The following is a 20,233-nucleotide window of genomic DNA, read 5'->3' on the forward strand; positions in this document are numbered from 1 at the left end:
GTCGGTATAGGTCCAGGCCTTCATACAGTCCCCATAGAACGGTACCTCCCGATTTTCGGTATTTTGAAGGTTGTGACCACGATAACCCACCGAAATGGCTGGAATTTAGTATTAAATCTTCGTTGGAGGAATTCAACGTTCACCCCTAAATTTGTCGCTATAGGTCCACGCCTTTATATAGCCTACACAGAACGGTAACTCCCGATTGCCGATATTTTGAAGGTTATGGTCCCAATATTCTACCGAAATAGCTGAAATTTTGTATTTGGTGTTTATTGGGGTACACAACTTTGTCGGAAATTTTTCAGTACAGGTCCACGCCTTCATATAAGCCCCATAGAACGGTACCTCCCGATTTTCGGTATTTTGAAGTTTGTGGCCCCAACAACCCACCGAAATGGCTGAAATTTGGTATTTAGTCTACGTTGGAGGTACCTTTACGACTGAAATTCTTCGGTAATGGTATACGTTTCGATATAGCCCCCTCCCGATTTTCGTAATTCTGAAGGTTGTCACGTAATTATCGCACCGAAATTACTAAACATTTTTATTTAGTCTTCCATATGGTTATAAAATATTCCAGAAGAGAATTATCAGCATAGGTTCTCGTCTTCTTATATCCCCCATTGAAGCTAATCTCTTGATTTTCGGTATTTTGTAGGTTTAAGGCACATTATCTTGCCGAAATATCGGCATAGATCGACGTTGTGATATTGCCCGCAACCCCGAATTTCGGTAGTTTGAAGGTTCGCCACATTGTTTTACCGAAATTGCTGAAATTTGGTATTTAGTCTTCTTCGTAAACGAAAGGAAACTAATTGTTCCATTTTACTTCCATACAATTCGTGGTGCAGGGTATAACTAGTTCAGCCTGGCCCCGCCGTTCTTACTTGTTACTATTACTTTTGGAAAATTCCGAAACCAATTAGGGATATTGCTTTGCAGTTTTCGGTAATCATGTAAATAGCTGCAGTCTTGCACTGCATCCAGGGCCTCCAAATTATTTTGAACAAAAAAATGTTCAATATGTTTTTATTTCTGCAATATATCTTCCCACCTGCAGTTTTTGTCTATGTGCTTTTCTGTGCGTATTTACGCCAGCCACTATCTTACATTCCAATCTGATTTCCTGTCACTTTCCTTGTTTGCTTTTTAATCCTATCCTATCTTATCCTTATAAGCATCTACCATAACAATTGCTGTTTTGTTTTAATTTCATTCCAATTTGCATTTTTGTTACAGAACCTCCTTTACGTTTAATTGATGACCAGGAACGAGACGTTGGTGATCGATATTATAAGACAGGCAGTACCATAGATTTACAGTGTCAAGTATCCCGTAGCTTTTTATATAAAGAAAAACAAAACATTTTAAAATCCCTAAGGCCTTTAAACGGTCACAACAGCGGTAGTGTTACTCCCACTGCCAGTGGAAGTGGCAACAATTTCCACAACAGCACCAGTAGTAGCAGCACCAATCAAACTAAATTGTCAGCCAGCAACCATGCTCCTCACATCAATGGTGTCAGTCCTCCTAGAAGCCTGGGCACCATTAATGGCTTTGCATCTGCCATTAATGGGCAATTCCCCAGCACAAACAACAGCCATCAGAACAACAATCGACCAACAGCCACAACAACAGACGACCAGAGTACAATGTTGGAAAACGAATTCAGCAATTTGGTGTTTTGGTCTAAGGACGACGAGGACCTACCACCCGCAGCCTTGAAACGTTTAAGGTAAATATTTTGTAACTTGTTTTTGGTTTTTTTTTTTTGGTGTCTATGTTTGATTTACTCTGTGTTTGAGAATGTGTGTGTATGTTTGCCGTGTAACAGGAACTGAAGAGAATTTTCAATTTAACACTATGAGGAAAATGTTGTAATTAAGTTAAGCGACAAGTGCGAGTATTATTAACAGTACCCCAAACACATACACACACAGAAGTGTTTACTTTTCATTTGCACGCTTGAAAGTCCTTGAAACTACGCAATACCCCAAGAACAAAGTGGACAGACATTGAAAAACTTCAGTATACAGAATCAACAGAATCAATATAGACAGTGGCAGTGGGAAATTCAGCAGCAGCAGTGCTACCACTGGTAAATAATGACATTCACTATTTGGCCAGGATGAAAGAGAGACATAATGTCATAACACAATAAACAATTTGTTCAAACAAAAACTTCAAGGTAAAGAAATTTCCAGGAATTAATAAACTAAGAAGAAGACTGGTTGAACAACTTGTCTATAGCTAAGGGATATTATTATTATTTTGGAAATATTCGCACATAAACCTCTAATAACAGTGCCCAACTGCTTAATCAAGCGTAATAAAATAAATAAATGTTAATGAGGGAACGTAACAATTTGTTTCGTAATTACACAACGATGCGAATGTCATAGACGATATACTTTTGCTTAACACTTTTAATTATTGGTAAATATTTAAATTTGGTTAAGACGACCTTGACTTTCAGTGTCTGCATTAAATTCGAAATCACATTTAAAGGTTGAAAGTTTCTAGCAAAATGGTACTTTTTGAGGAGTAACGAAATTTCTGGGGAGCCGTTAACAGCAAATTTGTGAGGACAGCAATGTGAGACCCCAAATATCTCGAGACAAAACCGGTTTCAACCATCAGGAGTCGATTACCCATGGTCTGGTGCGCATGAGAAGCCGATTTAGTTCAAACTTTGCACATCTATAAAATGTAAGTCAAGTTTGAAGATGGGTCATATTCGTCTACGTTTTCACAGAACAATAACTTCCGACTTCAGCCCGCCTATTCAGTAACTTCTTAACAATTTTACTCAATGTTTATTTTACAACAATTTCATTTGTTTGTTTTGCAGTTGCTACAAAAACCAGAGAAATTTTAACAAAGTAAGAGAATTCCTACGCAGGTATTTTGAAGATTTTATTTCCCAACGGAATTAGCTGAAATTTGTCACTCGTGTTCTCTATGAGTCTTTGGCATAAACCCCATAGAAAGGTATCTACCCTATTTATAACGGCTGAACCACTATGCGGGTTCAAAATCTTTTCCTTCTCAAAACTCTGTAACTTTTGAAGAAATTTTTTCGACAGATAACACATTCAGCTTTTCAATACATTAAAAGCGATCAATCTCGGTATAGAGAGAAATTCAAGGTCATAGTTAAAATTTTGAGTTTTTCATATTTAGCATCAAAACATGAGTCTTCTTTAGTTTTTCATATGTTCCAATATATTAAAAAATGTCAAAAAGTAGTCACAAATATACAAAAAATAAAATTTAATTTTTTCCAAAATATTTTTTCAAAAACTTTTAAAATTTGTTCAAAAATTAAAAAAAAAAGAAATACTCCGTGGGTTTTCATAAAACTTGATATAACTCATATAAAAAGTAATACATATTTTAAAAAATGTCTATTTGTATAAAAATCTAAAATTAATATTCAAAACGATATGGAAAAAAACAAATATTTGTACCCATTAATTTAAAAAAGTGCTAAACGGACGGAACTGATTAGTACAAAAATATGTATGGGCTGAAAGAGAACACTCCCAGGCATCATTCATACGCAGTTCGCTAAAAGTTCTAGTCCACTAAATTTGGAATTTCACTAAAAGTTGGTACCTGAGGAAAAATAAAATAGCTCACTTCGTGTAAACGCCACGCTAATTTATTGAAACGGTTCTTGAAGACAACAATCCTACCTACATAACAAAAAAACTAATAAACACAATAGTTGTTATAGTTTCCGAGAAATATCTATTTCTTTCTGCAGCAATTCGCAAAAATTGCGCATTTTCCAAAATTGGAAAAAAATTGTCCTCTTTAGGACCACAATATTTTCACCTGATTTTTTATTTCCTTCGTTTCAATATGATAACTATCTAATACTATATAGAAATTAACAATCGGTGACGATAAAAAATTGGGGTTTTGTCCAGGAAAATAAGTTAATTATAGAATGGGGTTACACTTTTTGACACAAGAGAAGTCCACTCCTCTCCCTTGGGGTATGTTCGTGGGAAATTGTTGTAATATGTCTAGTGCGGGTCCACCTATTTAACCACACCATATACAAATTTAGCAACTTTAACGAAGCAGTTCAACATTTAATTGATCCCCCATATATTCCCAATTATATTTCACTTAAGTCAACAAGGCAAGGTTGCAAGCCACATGGTTAGTTTTGTTTCGTGTATCGCAGTGATTATCATTTTTCAAAGCTTATTACTTGATTACGGATGTTGTTCTTTTTGTGGTAACATCATTTGATATAATCCGGCTCAGGCTATATTTCTACAGTTCTAGGAATTCGGCTGATTCGATGGGCTGTAATCATAAAGCAATAGGAGTTAGTTAAGTAGGTTTGACAGGTGTTTTTAAAATTAAATGTGCAATGTATTGTGCGGACCTGTACCACATGCTAAGCAGATGTGTTACACGACGTGATCAATCCTTGACCTATAGGAGGTTATAGGGAACCGTCTCGGACGTAGTTGGGCCAAAACTCTTCTGATTTGTCGTGACTGATATTGCTATTCAGCAGCGATAGATAGTTGTTGCACTTCAAGGACCGCATTCACACGGTAGTTGCTTATGTCATCTGCGACTGAATCTGTGTTAATGCTATCTGAACCTGCTAATCTAAGGGTTCCTCTTACATAGTTGGACCAATATCTCAAGATCATGCCTGGGTGAAGGAGTTTTAGCCAGCACTCGGTGATTACGACAACTCTCACGGTAACACCACAGCAAATGCTGCAACAAGAGCATGTCATTGTGTTGCCGTACCGTTTCTAATGGCATTTGCAACATCATCTGTTGTAAATTTTTGTGGTAACTTCTCGTTGGAAAGATATCTAATGCGACGTAGTATTCTTCCTTCGCAATGTCACTCTCTGATGCTCGACAAATTTTCAATTAAAATAATTTATGCACCTCTTCGGATTCGTTAGCGTAACATTCCCAAACGTGGCTGAGGTCCTATCTTCCTTTTTCCCATGGTTCGAGAGACTTAACCATTGCTCACTTAACCTTTTCCGGCTCCAATGTTGCAACTCTTCAGCTTATGCACACTGACTAACCTGTTAACTTCCAGTCTCAACTCCCTGACTCTGAGGCTACTAGGGTTGGCTCGACGAATCTCATCACGCTCATTTGTTAGTCTCGTTTCTTTGGAGAAAATTTGGCTGCAGCAGTGATAATTTTCCGTAACGATTTTTTCAGCTACCGGACATCAGAAGATTTGTGAAGTTCTCTGAAGCGGTGATTGGTGCACTCTCTGAAACTATGCTAATTAGCTTTCCCATGATTCATGAAAGTGCCGCTTTAAGAGATAATGAAGTCGGTCGGTCTTCTGATGCATATAATTTTAGGGATAGGGTCTGACTTAAAGAAACGTGGGGTTGCCAGGTGACGTCATTTGTCAAACCATGGGTCAAAAATGGGTATGTCTGACAACCTGTGACATTCTCCGCTTATTCTGGTAGGGTTATCAAGGTGCTCACCCATCGCTATACCCCTATGGTCATTACCAAACATTGGATGCCACAACTTATGATTAGCATTAAAGTGCTATGATCAGTCGGTTATTTCCTACTAAATACGGTTATTACCATAAAAGCCAGGCTCAAGCGAAATATGTTTAAATTGGGCAGATTGGTGCAACAAAATTAGTCTCACATCTCCACTTCTGGTGTGATCCTTCCTAAATACGTTGTAACCATTAAAACGCTGTAAACTGCAATTGTTGTTGAGCAAGAATTCCTGAACCGCCGCTATCATTATATTCTTCCGATTCGTAAAGTCCACTATTTCTTCGTTCATAACTCAAAGTCGATTGCAATTAATGTGCAAAAATGGTGCATTTTCAGGGATTGGGACAGCAACGACCGGTGTTAAGTGCGGTTACTGCTGAGGGACTGCGGAACGAGACTCCTGTATTTTGATGACGACGCACGGTGCTCTTGAATCAAATTTAAATGGAAGGTGCTTACACCTGGGAAATTTTCGCGGATTCTGAAACTACAATGTTCATAGGTGAGAAAAATCAAAAAACAAAAAAAATCGCCGGAGCGCTTTTTAAATAAATCGCGATTCAAGTTGACATTTATAGGGGTTGTTTAGGTTTTTGCGATTTTGCTTGGAAACCGCAAGTCCCATCAAAATGGGAATAAAGAAAATGTTGTAGTCGTCCAAATTCTCTACAAGATTGACCTTAATGATATTTTCGTAGGTTTTACAACTTTTGAGGTATAGAGGTTGAAATTGGGACAATACAAATTCAATTCAATTCTGTATTGTCTCCTTATAAAACAATGTCATGACTGCAATTTCCAAACTTAAACTTGTATATCTAAAAAAATGGTACAACCTAGGAAAAATAACATAAGCCAGTCTTGTAGAGAATATTCACAGCTATAAGATTTTCTCAGGTCCTATGCCGATAAGACTTGCCGTATTCAAGCAAAATCGCGAAACCCTATCAAACAAAACCTAAAAATGTAAACTGAGCTTCTTTATCTCAAAAATGGTACAGCCTGAGAACAAATCATAAGCGTCAATCCTGTAGAGAATTTTCACAGCTACAAAATTTTCCTTAGCTCCATTTCGATTGGACTTGCGGTTTCCAAGCAAAATCGTGAAAACCTAAAAAACACCTAAAAATGTGAATTTTGACGGCGATTTATTTAAAAATCCCTACAGCGATTTCTTCTTGTTTTTGGATTTTTCTCATCTATGAACATTGCTGTTTCAGAATTCACAAAAACTTCCCCTGTGTAAGCGGTTTTCATTAAAACTTAGTTAAGGCGCCCCCTTCATTACATTGTTTTATAAGGGGGCGATACAGTCAGTGCATTGTCCCAATTTGAACTTCAATATCTCAAAAATGGTAAAACCTACGAAAATAACGTGAATATCAATCTTGTAGAGAATTCTCATAGCTACCATATTTTCTTGAGTATCATTTAGATAGGACTTGCGGTTTCTAAGCAAAATCGTGAAAACCTAAACAACCCCTAAAATGTCAACTTGAATCGCGATTTATTTAAAAAGAGCTCCGGCGATTTTTTTGTTTTTTGATTTTTCTCATCTATGAACATTGTAGTTTCAGAATCCGCAAAAACTTCCCAGGTGTAAGCACCTTTCATTTAAATTTGATTCAAGAGCACCGTGGACGATGACTCACTGGAGATTATGTTCTCGCAGCATGAAGCAACATAGTCCCTCTCATGGACTAGCGCAGAACAACCCCTTAGATGCAAACACTACCGACATCTATTGCATCTCACAAAAGTTTGATTGTTTTTTTCAGTGTGGATGTGACAAACCGAGCTAATTGGCACTGGGAGCAGGTATTTCGGGATATGCTGCTTCCTACACTACAAATGTGGTATACACTGAGGTGGCAGACGCTGGCCGGACCGCTGATGTAGTGATGTTCCGGATCATTCCGGTATCGAAGAACCACGTCGTGATTCCCCGGTGAAAATGGTAAACCGTTCAACTCCCCATAATTCAGATTTTTCTTTGCTATTTCCTCATTATACTCGTACACATGTCTACTTAGATTGGGTTAAATAAAACAAAATTCTGAAATTTAATCTGACCACCGCAAACATCTTTACCTTTTGAGAAAAGTACAAAGTGACACTTAACAACTCCATTAAGCATGTTCTTCCAAGAATTAATTGCGTATAATGTGTTGGATGTTGTTCACACATTTACATTTCCCCAACCCACCCTAACTCACCACGTTAATTTAAATCGGTGGCATGTAATCACATTGCGTATTCAAAGATTCCAAAAACCACCAAGAACAACAACAGTATTATTAGTGTTGCGGTCTCATCATCTCAACAACTCAAGGCTCATTAATTCCTAATGACAATTGACTTTAGGCAGTCAACAGCACTTCTTTTATTTCCGCAGCTTTCGTTGTTCTGATAGGTAATTTGAAGGATTCAGCAGCAGGAGAAGTTGCAGCAGGGTCCCTCGTCGCTGTTTTATTCTTTTCTCTTTCATTCGAAGTCATTTGAATTTATGACAAAATATAATGGGTTTTTAATGAGAGAATGGTTGCATGGATGGATGGGTGGACGAACGATTGAATGCATTGTTCAATCCGCTGCTGGGTATTAGCGACCACTCTCGTATAACGGACAAAACGTACTTCATTATGCCATTACTAACACCCATTTGTAAGGCATCAGTCGTTCTCATTAGTGGACCATTATCCATGGCAATGTGCGTCTCCTCTCGTGTGGTAGAGGTAATGCCATATCGAATTTGCATAAAGATCCAGCGACCGTTATAAAATGTACGTAAATGCACACATACATATGTAGGTATATGTATATGTGTTTCTCACGCTTCCTTGGAAAATTAAGAAATTGACTTACAACTACTCAGTGGACATCCCAACCATATCCTATTATATTTCCTGATATATTCAAACAGTAATTTGTCCTTACTCTCATAGGAGCATACAGCCTATAAACCACAAGTCCCATCTGGAACATGGAATATTTACATAAATGTTGCCTGTTGTTATATCTTGAACACCAACCAACCAACTAACGAAGCAACCACATGCAAGTGCAAACAACTGTTGACCAATTAGTGTTGTTGTTGATGACGTTAATGTCTAATGACACATGATGGCCAAACATGAAGACAACAGTAAAACGAAAAGGAAAAATATGTAACATTTCTTATGTAGTTGTTATTGTGAAAACCTAATGGTTTACATGTTGTCAAGTTTTAAGATTATAACAGATAATAGCAAAATGGAACAAGAAATGTTGAACGTAGTAATAAAATGCTCATTACAAAGTTAATAGCACTTATTTTTGGAATCTTGGAAATGGTAAAATACTAAACATGGAAATTGCTTTGTTATCTGCTTTATAGCTTTATCCAAATCAATATAATTTTAAATTTAAAACGTTCATCATACTATACGTCTCGAGACTTTATTCTCAAAGCTAATATGATGGGTCAGTGGGCGACTCCTATCTTTACGACGCAAGTAGAGTTAAAATCCGAAAAATTGGGCTTAATTGAAAAATTAAAAGGTAATTTTTTAATAATCTGTCTTGACAAGGTTAAAGAATGCAAAATTCTAGCTCACTATCCAAAATAGCAATGCCGTATGTTGTTTACTTTTCTTGTTGCACTATGTTAAAATTGAGAAATATTTCAAGTTTTTGCGAACTGTTGAAAAAACACAAATTTGGGTGGTTGTAAACGGTAATAACGTAGTTTTTAAAATATAAAATTTTCATTTTTAGTATAGATGTATCTAGTAGAGGTATTTCTTAATATTTTAGAAAAAAAATGTTTTTATAAAAGTGTTGTAGAAATACAATGCTTAAAAAAATCTTCAAAATATGTCCAAATTTTCCACAATTTTGAAATGTATTAGAGTATATTTTTCTCTTGAATGTTCTCTTTGATTTTCCGCTAAAGCCCATGCCGTTTTTGTGCATTTAAAGTTATGTCAAAAATGATGAAAATAGTCATGGGTCATATTTTTTGGCTTTTTGGGGTTTTGTATTCATTTTCTCTGATCTTGTCGTGTTTTGCATTGATGCCTGTGTTCACCCTAGATAAGACTATATGTGCAGGTTTACCATTACTATATATATATATATATATATGAGTGAAAGTCTAAAAACTTTAATATTGCTGAAGCCAAGGTTTGCACTATTATAATACGAGAACTACTGCAGTATACCCAAAAAAATTGCTACAGCTGGACCAAATGCAGTGTTCTTAACAAAGCTCAAATATTTGGCTAAAAAAGTTAATTTGCGTGGAAGCTATGGCCGCGTAAATGAATAAAAATAGGTAAAAACGCGTTGAAGCAAACTAGTTTTTTAATTTGTTATGCGATTGCCAGTCAAACCATTTAAATTAGGGATATCTGGCCAAAGTGAAAGTGAACGAATAAAAAATGAAGACTACACTTCTAATGTTTCACTTTTCAAAATCTCCACTGCTTCCACCTTTTATGGATGGAGACAGATTTTAAGCGTTTTTTGTATTTTTGATCTAAATGCGGCGAGCATTAGGGTATATCAAAATTAAAGAACTCGTGATTACGCATAATTTGATGTGTTTATTGACTATGTAGTCTATACATCATCACAGTAATCTGCTGTCAAAGGTCAACAATTTGTGCGATATTTTTTCTAAAAAATCACAATAAAATCATAGATCGTGAAAATCCATCCAATAGAACGGCGGAAACGGCTACTGCAAAAATATAAAAATACGAGTATGCGAAAAATCTTTTTGAAAATATCGCGGATTTAATCCAGTTTTCTGTGGATCGTTTCCTGTTCAATGAAGAAACTGACACATTACTAGTGTTTTTGCGAAAAAAGCGGTTAAAAAAATTTAGTGATATGGGGGCTGTATCCGATTTATCCCAAAAATAGTCTGTGATGCTACATCCACGGTTATTGATGGATTTTATCGAAATAGTTTTAGATCGATGTATTTTTTCATGGTTGATAGTGAAATCGAATGCGCATAAAAAGTGTATGCAGTTTGTGCAAATTATAAGCGTTATGCAGATTTCTGCACACTGAACTGCAGACGATGATACATTTTAGCATCCAAAGTTAATCCTGGCAAATGTGTACAAATTAAAAGAGAAGAAGTCACTGTATTGGTAAACCGCATGCGCATCAAGTGATTATGAGGATTTCGCGATTTACATGCATTTCAAATTTTATTTCAAGATTATACTTCATATAAAGGAACCCAAAATGTATTTCAACGTTCTCCATATCTTCTCTTAGATGTTAGCGTGCATTCGAAAAGTGAATAGAATAAAAATGTGAATTTTTGCGTGAACTTTAACTAAAATATAAGAATAATTCCGATCTATTTTTCCTACAATTTCTTCAACTAACTCACAAAATAAAAATATTTTCTCTCACAAAAATTTTATAAATTTTCTCAATATATTTTTTATTGTTTTTTGCTATAATATGTATACCACTAAACAGATTTGTATAGCTTCGGTTTCATTTGAATCTTCACACGGTTTAGATTACGTACATATTTTAAAAATAATGTTTAGATTGATAAACAGATTGAATTTTATTAAAATAAGTTGTAACCCACCAATTTTTTTAACTCTTTCTTAATATCCGAAAATTTACAACTTTTTCACTAAAGTTATGGTACCACAGTAAGCATATAGTATATATCGACACCTCCAAATAATAGTATGTTAAGTCTAAAAAGTGAGTTTTGCAGGAGAAGCTCTCAAAGTGTGGAACTTTTTTTGAACTTCAGTACTATGCTAAGTCAATATTTGTTTATAACTTCTGTTCGGATTGACCGATCATTACCAAAATTTGACAGAATTTAAGTTAAAGGACGTTCGACACCTCCAAATAATAGTATGTTAAGTCTAAAAAGTGAGTTTTGCAGGACAAGCTCTAAAAGTTTGGAAATTTCTTTGACCTTCAGTACTATGCTAAGTAAATATTTGTTAATAAAATTAAAATTTTACAGAATTTAAGTTAAAGGACGTTAAATATAAAAATGTAAAGAACTTGAAAACATGCTAAGTCGACTTAGCATACTATTGTTTGGAGACAGTGTTTCTCAATATAATTAATAGCGATTTTATAAGATTTGTGCTTATAATCAGAATTGAAACTGCCATAACTTTTGCGAGCAATAACCAAAATTGGTATCTGGAACAGATTTGAGAATGAAAATTTTTTCTCAATCCATGTACCAAAAATCTTTCATGTGGCTTCAAAAAAAATTTGGAATATTAAAAAATATTGAGTTTATATATGATCTATATGAAATAATGGCGATGGAAGTTAATGCCGACAATTTGGAATTCATTTCGTTCTTATCAATTTTCATATAAACGTCCACTCTATTTGCAATTACTAGGTGATACAGTTATCCCAGGCAATATCTTCGTTTGCTATGAGAATATACTTTTTCTTTAACAAAATAATAAAGAAATACTACTTGAATTTTGTCAACAATATTTTATTGTTGTTTATTTCACAAAAATTGAAACGAAATCGATGTATTTAAAAATATTAATTTGCAATTTTATGATAAAAACGTGGTCGTTTTAAGGTAAAAATTGATATTTTGATTTGACTGTCCACCATTTTTGAATAAACTATTTTTTTATAAAATCCGCCTATAAAAGACAAGATTTTTATATTATAAATAAGCCCACAAAAACATAGGAAGATAGGTTAATTCGTTTTCTAGTCAGAGTAGTCACCGCAAACCGCTTTGATGGTCATTTGCCATAAAACTATGTAATATTTTTAAACAACAAAAAAATTTCGAATGTAGCTTAAAATGAGCTCTTTCTGATGAAAAAACAAAACACTACAAAACTTTGGTAGTTTTCTTAGAAAAAATGCCTGGAAAATCGCATCACATATCGACACCTCCAAATAATAGTATGCTAAGTCTAAAAAGTGAGTTTTGCAGGAGAAGCTCTCAAAGTTTGGAAATTTTTTTGAACTTCAGTACTATGCTAAGTCAATATTTGTTTATAACTTCTGTTCGGATTGACCGATCATTACCAAAATTAGAATTAGAATTAGAATTTAAGTTAAAGGATGTTCGACACCTCCAAATAATAGTTTGCTAATTCTGAACAGTGAGTTTTGCACGACAAGCTCTAAAAGTTTGGAAATTTCTTTGACCTTCAGTACTATGCTAAGTAAATATTTATTTATAACTTCTGTTCGGATTGTCCGATCATTACCAAAATTTGACAGAATTTAAGTTAAAGGACGTTAAATATAAAAATGTAAAGAACTTGAAAACATGCTAAGTCGACTTAGCATACTATTGTTTGGAGGCGTCGATATGTGTAACCCTTTAAAAATAAAATATTAATAGAAAACATATTTATTAACTTTAGTTTGTGCTTAGAAATTGTTTTTTTAGTTTAATGTGACACCGAGATACGAAAAATACAAAGCTTTGAACCCCCAAATTATTCCCTGAATTAATCTCCGTTTCTATGGATTTTACCCCAATGTGCGACGCCTAGGAATGGCTGAATATTTATGTTACCTGGCCTGCAAATCGAAACTGGCATTCAGCGTGGAAGACGGGTGTGCATACCATCGCACGACTGTGACTCCCTACAAATAGCTCTTTAAAGTCCAAACCAAACTGTTCCGGGTTTCAGACATCAGAATAAACGTATTTCAATGTTTGGAATCTGTTTCAACGTTGCAAAAGTGATCTCACTCTTTTCGGTGCAGTAGCAGAAGAGAAACTTCATATCGAGTCTACAGCCGACAGAATTGCTCAGCAAATCCTGCACAAAGAAGTACTCATTGTTTTGTGATTGAGTCGAACCGTAGAGCACGTATAACATATTCTGGAGTCCTTCTGCGAGTGCATGATTTTTCCCATCATTTTGAGGGCAGCAAACATAATTTCAATAGTCTAAAATTCAAGGCTTTTAAAGTTTTTGTCGTCACAGTTCATAATCCACTACTCTAGAAAAGGCGTGCTCACCAAGTACACCTTCGCCCGAGCAGATTCCATGGCTAACATGTGGTTTGGATTTCAATGCCCTCGGCAGGAAGCTGGTAGCACACCGTTGCTGGGATAACAGCTTTGAACTTATAACAAATCGTCTTATAATGTCTGTTGGGTAGTGCTTCCTTTTGCTCGTTGATGCTGCATTGTCATTCTCCCCAGGACTATCTGTACAGCTGTCGGATGAGTTCGTACTACTTTCTAAACAATCAGGTATAGCTGAGCGGGTATGGGTGGACACTTCCGAAGCAAATATCTGAAATTTCAGCTCAACTGCATGCCTTGAAATATTGCTGTCACTGTGCACTATTGGTACGAAGGTGACATCTGACATTTTCTACATAGAAATGTTCAATCGAGGTAGAACCCGGAGGTGACATTATTGAGACTATACGAAAAATATGTTTTAATTTTTTTAAAGAACTGAAATTGGGGTATATATAGAAATATAGACCGATGTGACCCATTTTTTACTAACCATCCCAGAATATTTTGTGTCCATTCTGCGTTCAAAATATATAAGTAATGAACACACATTCCAGCAGTAGGAATGGAAAGACGGGTAAAGCTAAACGGATTTAACTTACCTTCCTATTCCATAATCATAACTTTTATTTCATTTATTTAAATCATTGAAAAAAAAAATTCCATTAAATCTTGTCCATTTTTATCTCATTGCATTGGATTGGCTGTCATACCACCAGAGAATCTCTGCAGCTATTTCGAGAGCTCTGAGAGTAATTAAATCGTTAACCGAGCATCATTCATTTGATGACCGACACATTTATCGAATCTGGCAATGGCCACCAATGGCCAGCCATGTAATTATTTCCTCTTCATACTCACACACAGGCACACACACAAAAGTCAACGGTATTAATTTACCAATAATACCACAAAACGAAAAAAACAACAACAAAACAAAATGAGAAAATAACTATTAACGGCACCGTAATAATGAGTTTTATAAATAGAAAGAAATCTCGATAGACAACAAATTCACAACAGCACCTCTGAGCGAAAAGAAAAAATTAAATTCATGATTGAATAAAATTCCCCGTTACACGCTCAATTTGCAAACTTTAATGAAAGAAAAAAAAATTATTTTTCTCATTTACAGTAGAAAGTGCAGAAAGTGATTAACTTCATATTTTATTACTTCACAAAAGATAATAAGAGAAAATTAAAAATATAAGGCAGCTTTATAATAAATTTATAAAATAAAGTAGAGCAAATATTATGTGGTAGAGGTAGTGCATGATTATCTGCATACACCTTAGTTGCTAATCGTCCATGTGCCAAAGCAAAAACCCTTGTCTGATTTACATATTTCTTTTAAATTTCTTGGACTTGGCTATGTTCATCAATTTATCGTCAATTTATGCAAGTTAATGTACCTTGACACTCACATTCAAACTCACACCCATATACTAACGCCTTGCAGACGATTATTTTCTCATTAATCAAACATTTTCTTGAAGGCCACTAAACGTCCACCCATAGAATTCCCCATGAATTTCAATAGAATGGAAAAAACCTCTCCCCCCTCAACACATTATAGCACATTCATTCATAAATGTGTGTGGTTTTTCAGAGCATACCCATAGTAGAGCAGAAGCAGCAAGATTGTATCTTGTAATTATAACGATTTATCATTTATTGGTAAACAAAATTGAATTGTTTATGAGTCAAACATTTCACCGAGAGAGTCCATCAGAGTAGTTGACGTACTCAATATGAACAAGGCTCAGAAGTGCATGATTTTCTTACAAGTAGCCTGTAAAGTTGGTGGTTGGTCATCATTCGATTTATGCCATGTAATTTATTACACTTGTTTTTCATTTGTTCTCTCTCTTCGTAATTGATGTTATTAATTTAGCAATTTCTCTATCGCCCTGTTTTCTTATTCCAATAAGACAACATGAGATAAAGAAAAAACGATTACGATGATGATGCTGATGCCTTCCAACTTTCATTAGTACATGGGAGGATTTATGAGAAATATTTATGAACTCTATTGCCCAGGACTATCAATAATGGATGATGTATTTGTAAGAAATGAAAAAAGTATGTAGATTATAATACAGGTTGGTAGCTAAGGAAATTCGATTTGTTTGCGATAAATTTTGCCTTTAAGGCCTAAGTGACGAACTACAATGTAAACATATTTATGGAGAATATAATAAACATGGAGGACATATCTAGCTTTTCTGTTGACAAAAATTTAAATAAATTCTAAATATATTCTCCTTTCGAATTTTGTTCCAACAAAAAGGCGGCATTCGGACATGTCTACAATGACTTATGGCCAGATTCTCCAAGACGATTCGAAACTCAATTCGTTCGAGTTGGTGGAAAATTAAATATAGTCTATTTTTATTTTTTTGAAATTTTGCCTGTAAGGGCGAAGATTATTTTTAATGATTTTATTAATTTTCTCGTTTAGAGTTAAGCTTGATGGTCGGAAATTTTTTGCAAGTGAAAAAGGAAAGCCAAGGACTCGAAAACACACAGTCAAAAAATTACGTTACCTGGCTTCGCTGTTGGTTAAGCAGCTCTTCAGACGTATCGACTGTCGAATGACCTTTTTCACTTGCAAAAAATTTCCGATCATCAAGGTTAACTCTAAACGAGAAATTTTTTAAATATATAGTATATTTAAACGAACCTGCATGGTAAATCAGCCAACAATTGAAGAATGCTTGACTAAGTCGACGGTGGTTCAAAAATCGATTTTCCTGGCCAAAATCCCCATTTTTTATCGTGGCCGATTGTAAATTTTTATATGGGATTCGATAGTAATTATATAGAAACTAAGGAAACAAAAAAATTAGGTCAAAATATTGTCATTTTTTCCCTAATTTTGGAAAATACGTAATTTTTGCAAATTTCTGGAAAAAGAAGTTGCTATTTCTCGGAAACTGTAACAGCAATGTGGTTTTAACTCAAAGGGTAAAAGTCGATGCCGAATTTTTTTAGACAGCACCCCCTAAATTATTAAGTTTTGTTAGATTTCAAGATTGCCAAAGTTTGAGCACAATCGGCATATGTTAATATGTACGTGGAACTGCACAGTGGCCAAATTTCGGAAAAACCTGGCCACAAATCGAAATACAATTGTATCAATTAACACTAAATAGTGTCATATATATACTGTCCCAGTAGCACCCTAACCCCACTTGAAATTCAGTTACGTAGCTTTTTACACTTGTAATAATGGGTTACCATCCCAGAATTCAAACCGCCATAACTCAAAGTTTCGACTCACGACGGATCTGCCCTTCGGGGCTCTGTATGTCCTCACCAAGGGCTTTCACCTCCAAAAAGAATTTTCCACCCCCCAAGTCATGATCACAAACGTTAAGAAACGGTTGAAAAATACGGGTTTCTTATTCCAGCACCAAAGCCGCTTAAAATATGTAATGCATATTAATCATATCGGATTGACAATTTTAATAGCCTTCTAATGATATACATATACGGTTAATCGGTTCATAAAAACCGGATAAAAATTCGGTTTTAATATCAGAATAACCGGTTACATAATTAGGATATCCGGATCTTTATTCCAAAAAATAATGAAATTAACGTGCTTAGCAAAACGAGATCCAACAGTTTTAATTACACCGAGAATTCTAGGTTAACAATAATATATTGAAATAAATAGATATAGGGCTGTCTGAGCAAGTTTCGGGTAAAAGTGAAAAACGGCCGCTTAAACAAGATTTTATCGATTTTATGTCTTTGGGAACCGTACCTAAAATCTTTCGAGCGACATTTTTGTAGAATATTCCGAAGCTGAAAAATGTCATCTTGTGCCACTTTTATTGCGGTTCTTGAATTAAAGTACGAAAATGACTTTAAAGGAAGCGAGTTAGAAGGTCGAAATGTTCTACGAAAAAAATCCTCATTTGATTTGACTGAAGACATGTCATGTTAAATATAAGCTTAAACAACGTCGAACAAAGATATAACGCTGATTCCAGATGGCTTTTAGGGTCTCCATCAAAATATTCATCGCCATATCGCGAAAGTTCGACTGACGGCGAATCTGTCCTTCGGGGTTCTGTATATACTCACCAAGGGCTTACATCTCCAACAGGAATTTTCCACCCCCCAGACTTTGAGCTCCATTTTGTTGCACAGTGTAACAAGCAAGAAAGTATCAGTCAGTTGTGCCAACTGAGATGTACCATCAGCCTCGGACCTAAAGAAATGAATCAATAGCATACAGAACAGTTGCCAAACATTTTAAAAAGACCAGATGAGTCCTTAAACTGCACCCTTTGCAATCTTTGTTTGGGGCGTACCCGAAAGAGTGGTCCCATATAGTCAATGGTCCTACATAATTTGAGGCTGTAGGAAATAATACGATGTTTAGCGTTTGGACAATATCGGTTTCTCCCTTCGAGAGTTATCTTACGTACTACTCAAACGTTTTGCAAAAAAAAGTCAAAAGGATCAGAGACAAGCTATTAAAGTGCACTTTTCCCAATTTTTTTTTTTTTTTTTTTTTTTTTGTGGGAGGTACTCGAAGGACTGGACCAGTATAGTCCACATTTCAACATTTAAACTAAGTTTGGACAAAATATTATGATACCCAAAATTTGGTTCGAATCGGTTTATCCGTTCGAGAGTTATCGTGCGCACCAGCCAGACAGACAGACGAACGGACATGCTAAATCGACTCCAACTTGTCTGAATGGAATTTCGTCCAAACAAACTTGGGGTCTAAAACCGTTATTTCGTCGAGGCGCATTTTTGATCGTATCAAAGTGTATATACCCTTTCTAGCCTAAAGTCTGAGGGTATAAAAAGGAAAGAGTTTTCTACAAAATTTCATCGAAACATGCTGCAAATATTTGCACTTTCCGTTTTTACGTGATATTTTGTCTTGCAGATATATACACATATACATGAATATATATATATGAATACCAAATAACAATCATATTTTGAGATAATTATATAATTACGAAGTCGTTATACTTAATTTGCACCTTGTCGCACATTTTTAATCAACTATATATAAATTATGAGCAATTTTGTACCTATTTAACAATTTTATGGCATCTGTGATCACATCCGTGTGCATGCTGTTTATACCTGCTTGAAAGGCTTGCTGATCTAGAGGTTCTCTCTTATAACGTTAGACTTCTCTATCCAGATCATGAAGTGAGCGGGTGTCCTATCCACGATATGGTGATTTGGATGGCCCTCTCGGTAACACCCGAGCAAGTGCTGCAACGCAAGCATGTCACTGTGTTGCTGTACTGGAAGAATCTTTGTCTCCTCAAGTAGATGGTCCCCTGAAGACATTCTGGCAAGTTTGAATATTTTTCCACCTCATTGCACTTATATTCGCGTACCACACTGGCGCCGCATAGCTTACTACAAACAGACCTATCGCGTTTTATTATATTTTATTATATACAATAAGGTTTGCAGCCGGCTAGGGACTTGAGCACTTAGTTTCTGCCTCTAAGCTTGTCGAAGAAAGCTGCAGCATGCGCGGACGACATGAACATGCTATCGAATGTGACTCCTAGAATATTGGGGTAGTTGGTGGGAGGAATTCTGCTACCATCGACCGTGACATTTAACTTGGTGCTCACCTCTGCCGACCATGTAGTGAACGGAGTGACCGTAGATTTAGTGGTGTATATTTGCATATTCCTAGCGTGGAAAAATGTGGTAAGATCAGTCACATAGGAATACAGCTTTTCACAAATCACATCAGGGGATGTCAAGATCATACAAAAATCCGTATACGTTACTATTTCAATGCCTTCTGGAGAGGGTGGAATACAAGAGATGTAAACAGTTTCCAAGATATCACCCCACCTTGGGGAACTCCCTGTTTCACTCTACGGGGCTTGGATTTATTCTTCCTGAATTCCATGTACGACTGGTGCCCATAAATATAATTGTTTATTCAACGCTTCAAACTTGGCCGGAGGGTATTCTGCTCAATGTCCTCAAACAGCGTGGAGTGTTTGGCAGTACCAAAGATTTTTGATAAGTCATCCGCCACCATCACTGTTCTATCACACGGCTTGCTCTGGTTGAGTCTTCGACTTAAATGTGTGGCGTGCAGCGCTATTGTCGTGCTGATGATCGGCAACTGGATAGCTATTTCTGGAGCCTTAAAAGTCTTTGCTAAGGGCAACAAAAGAGAAATCGGTCTGTACGATTCACCTTTGCTGGCCAGTCTTCAATAGCGGGACCACATTGCAATTTTTTCAGACTTCGGTAATGACGTGGGTGGCGTCAGACACGTTGAGAACTTTGGTGACATACTCGACTCCCGGCTCATCCAGCTGTTTCAGCATTACAATGGAGATTACATCAGGGCCCAACGCTTAGTATGACTTAGCGTTCCTGATGGCATTCGCAACATCATCCATCGTAAATTGTGGTGGATCATCCTTCGCAGGAAGAGATCTAGTACTCTCTTTTTCGCCCGGTCACTCCAGGGGTGCTCGACATATTGTCGATTAAAATAACTTGCGCAACTATACGGTTCAGTCAGCATAACGTCGCACAACGTGACTACGGTCCTACCTTCCTCCTTTCCAGGGTTCGCGATTGACCTAACCGTTGTCACAATTCACTTACTCCGCCTCCAATGTTGCAACTCTTCAGATGATTTAACCTATTAACATCCAGT

General features: G+C 36.0%; 1 protein-coding gene across 4 annotated transcripts in view; it reads left to right on the plus strand.

Moving 5' to 3' along the window:
• dpr18 (defective proboscis extension response 18) overlaps positions 1 to 20,233 on the plus strand; it is a 567,617-nt gene that overhangs the window by 414,855 nt on the left and 132,529 nt on the right. For all 4 annotated transcript variants that reach the window (XM_073977849.1, XM_073977846.1, XM_073977847.1 and 1 more), the window contains one exon: positions 1,243 to 1,738. In XM_073977849.1, the coding sequence (XP_073833950.1) occupies positions 1,243 to 1,738 (496 nt within the window). The remainder of the gene's footprint in view (positions 1 to 1,242; positions 1,739 to 20,233) is intronic.

This window comes from Musca autumnalis, unplaced genomic scaffold, assembly GCF_047663935.1.
Source record: "Musca autumnalis isolate F117 unplaced genomic scaffold, ASM4766393v1 scaffold_3, whole genome shotgun sequence".
NCBI lineage: Eukaryota > Metazoa > Arthropoda > Insecta > Diptera > Muscidae > Musca > Musca autumnalis.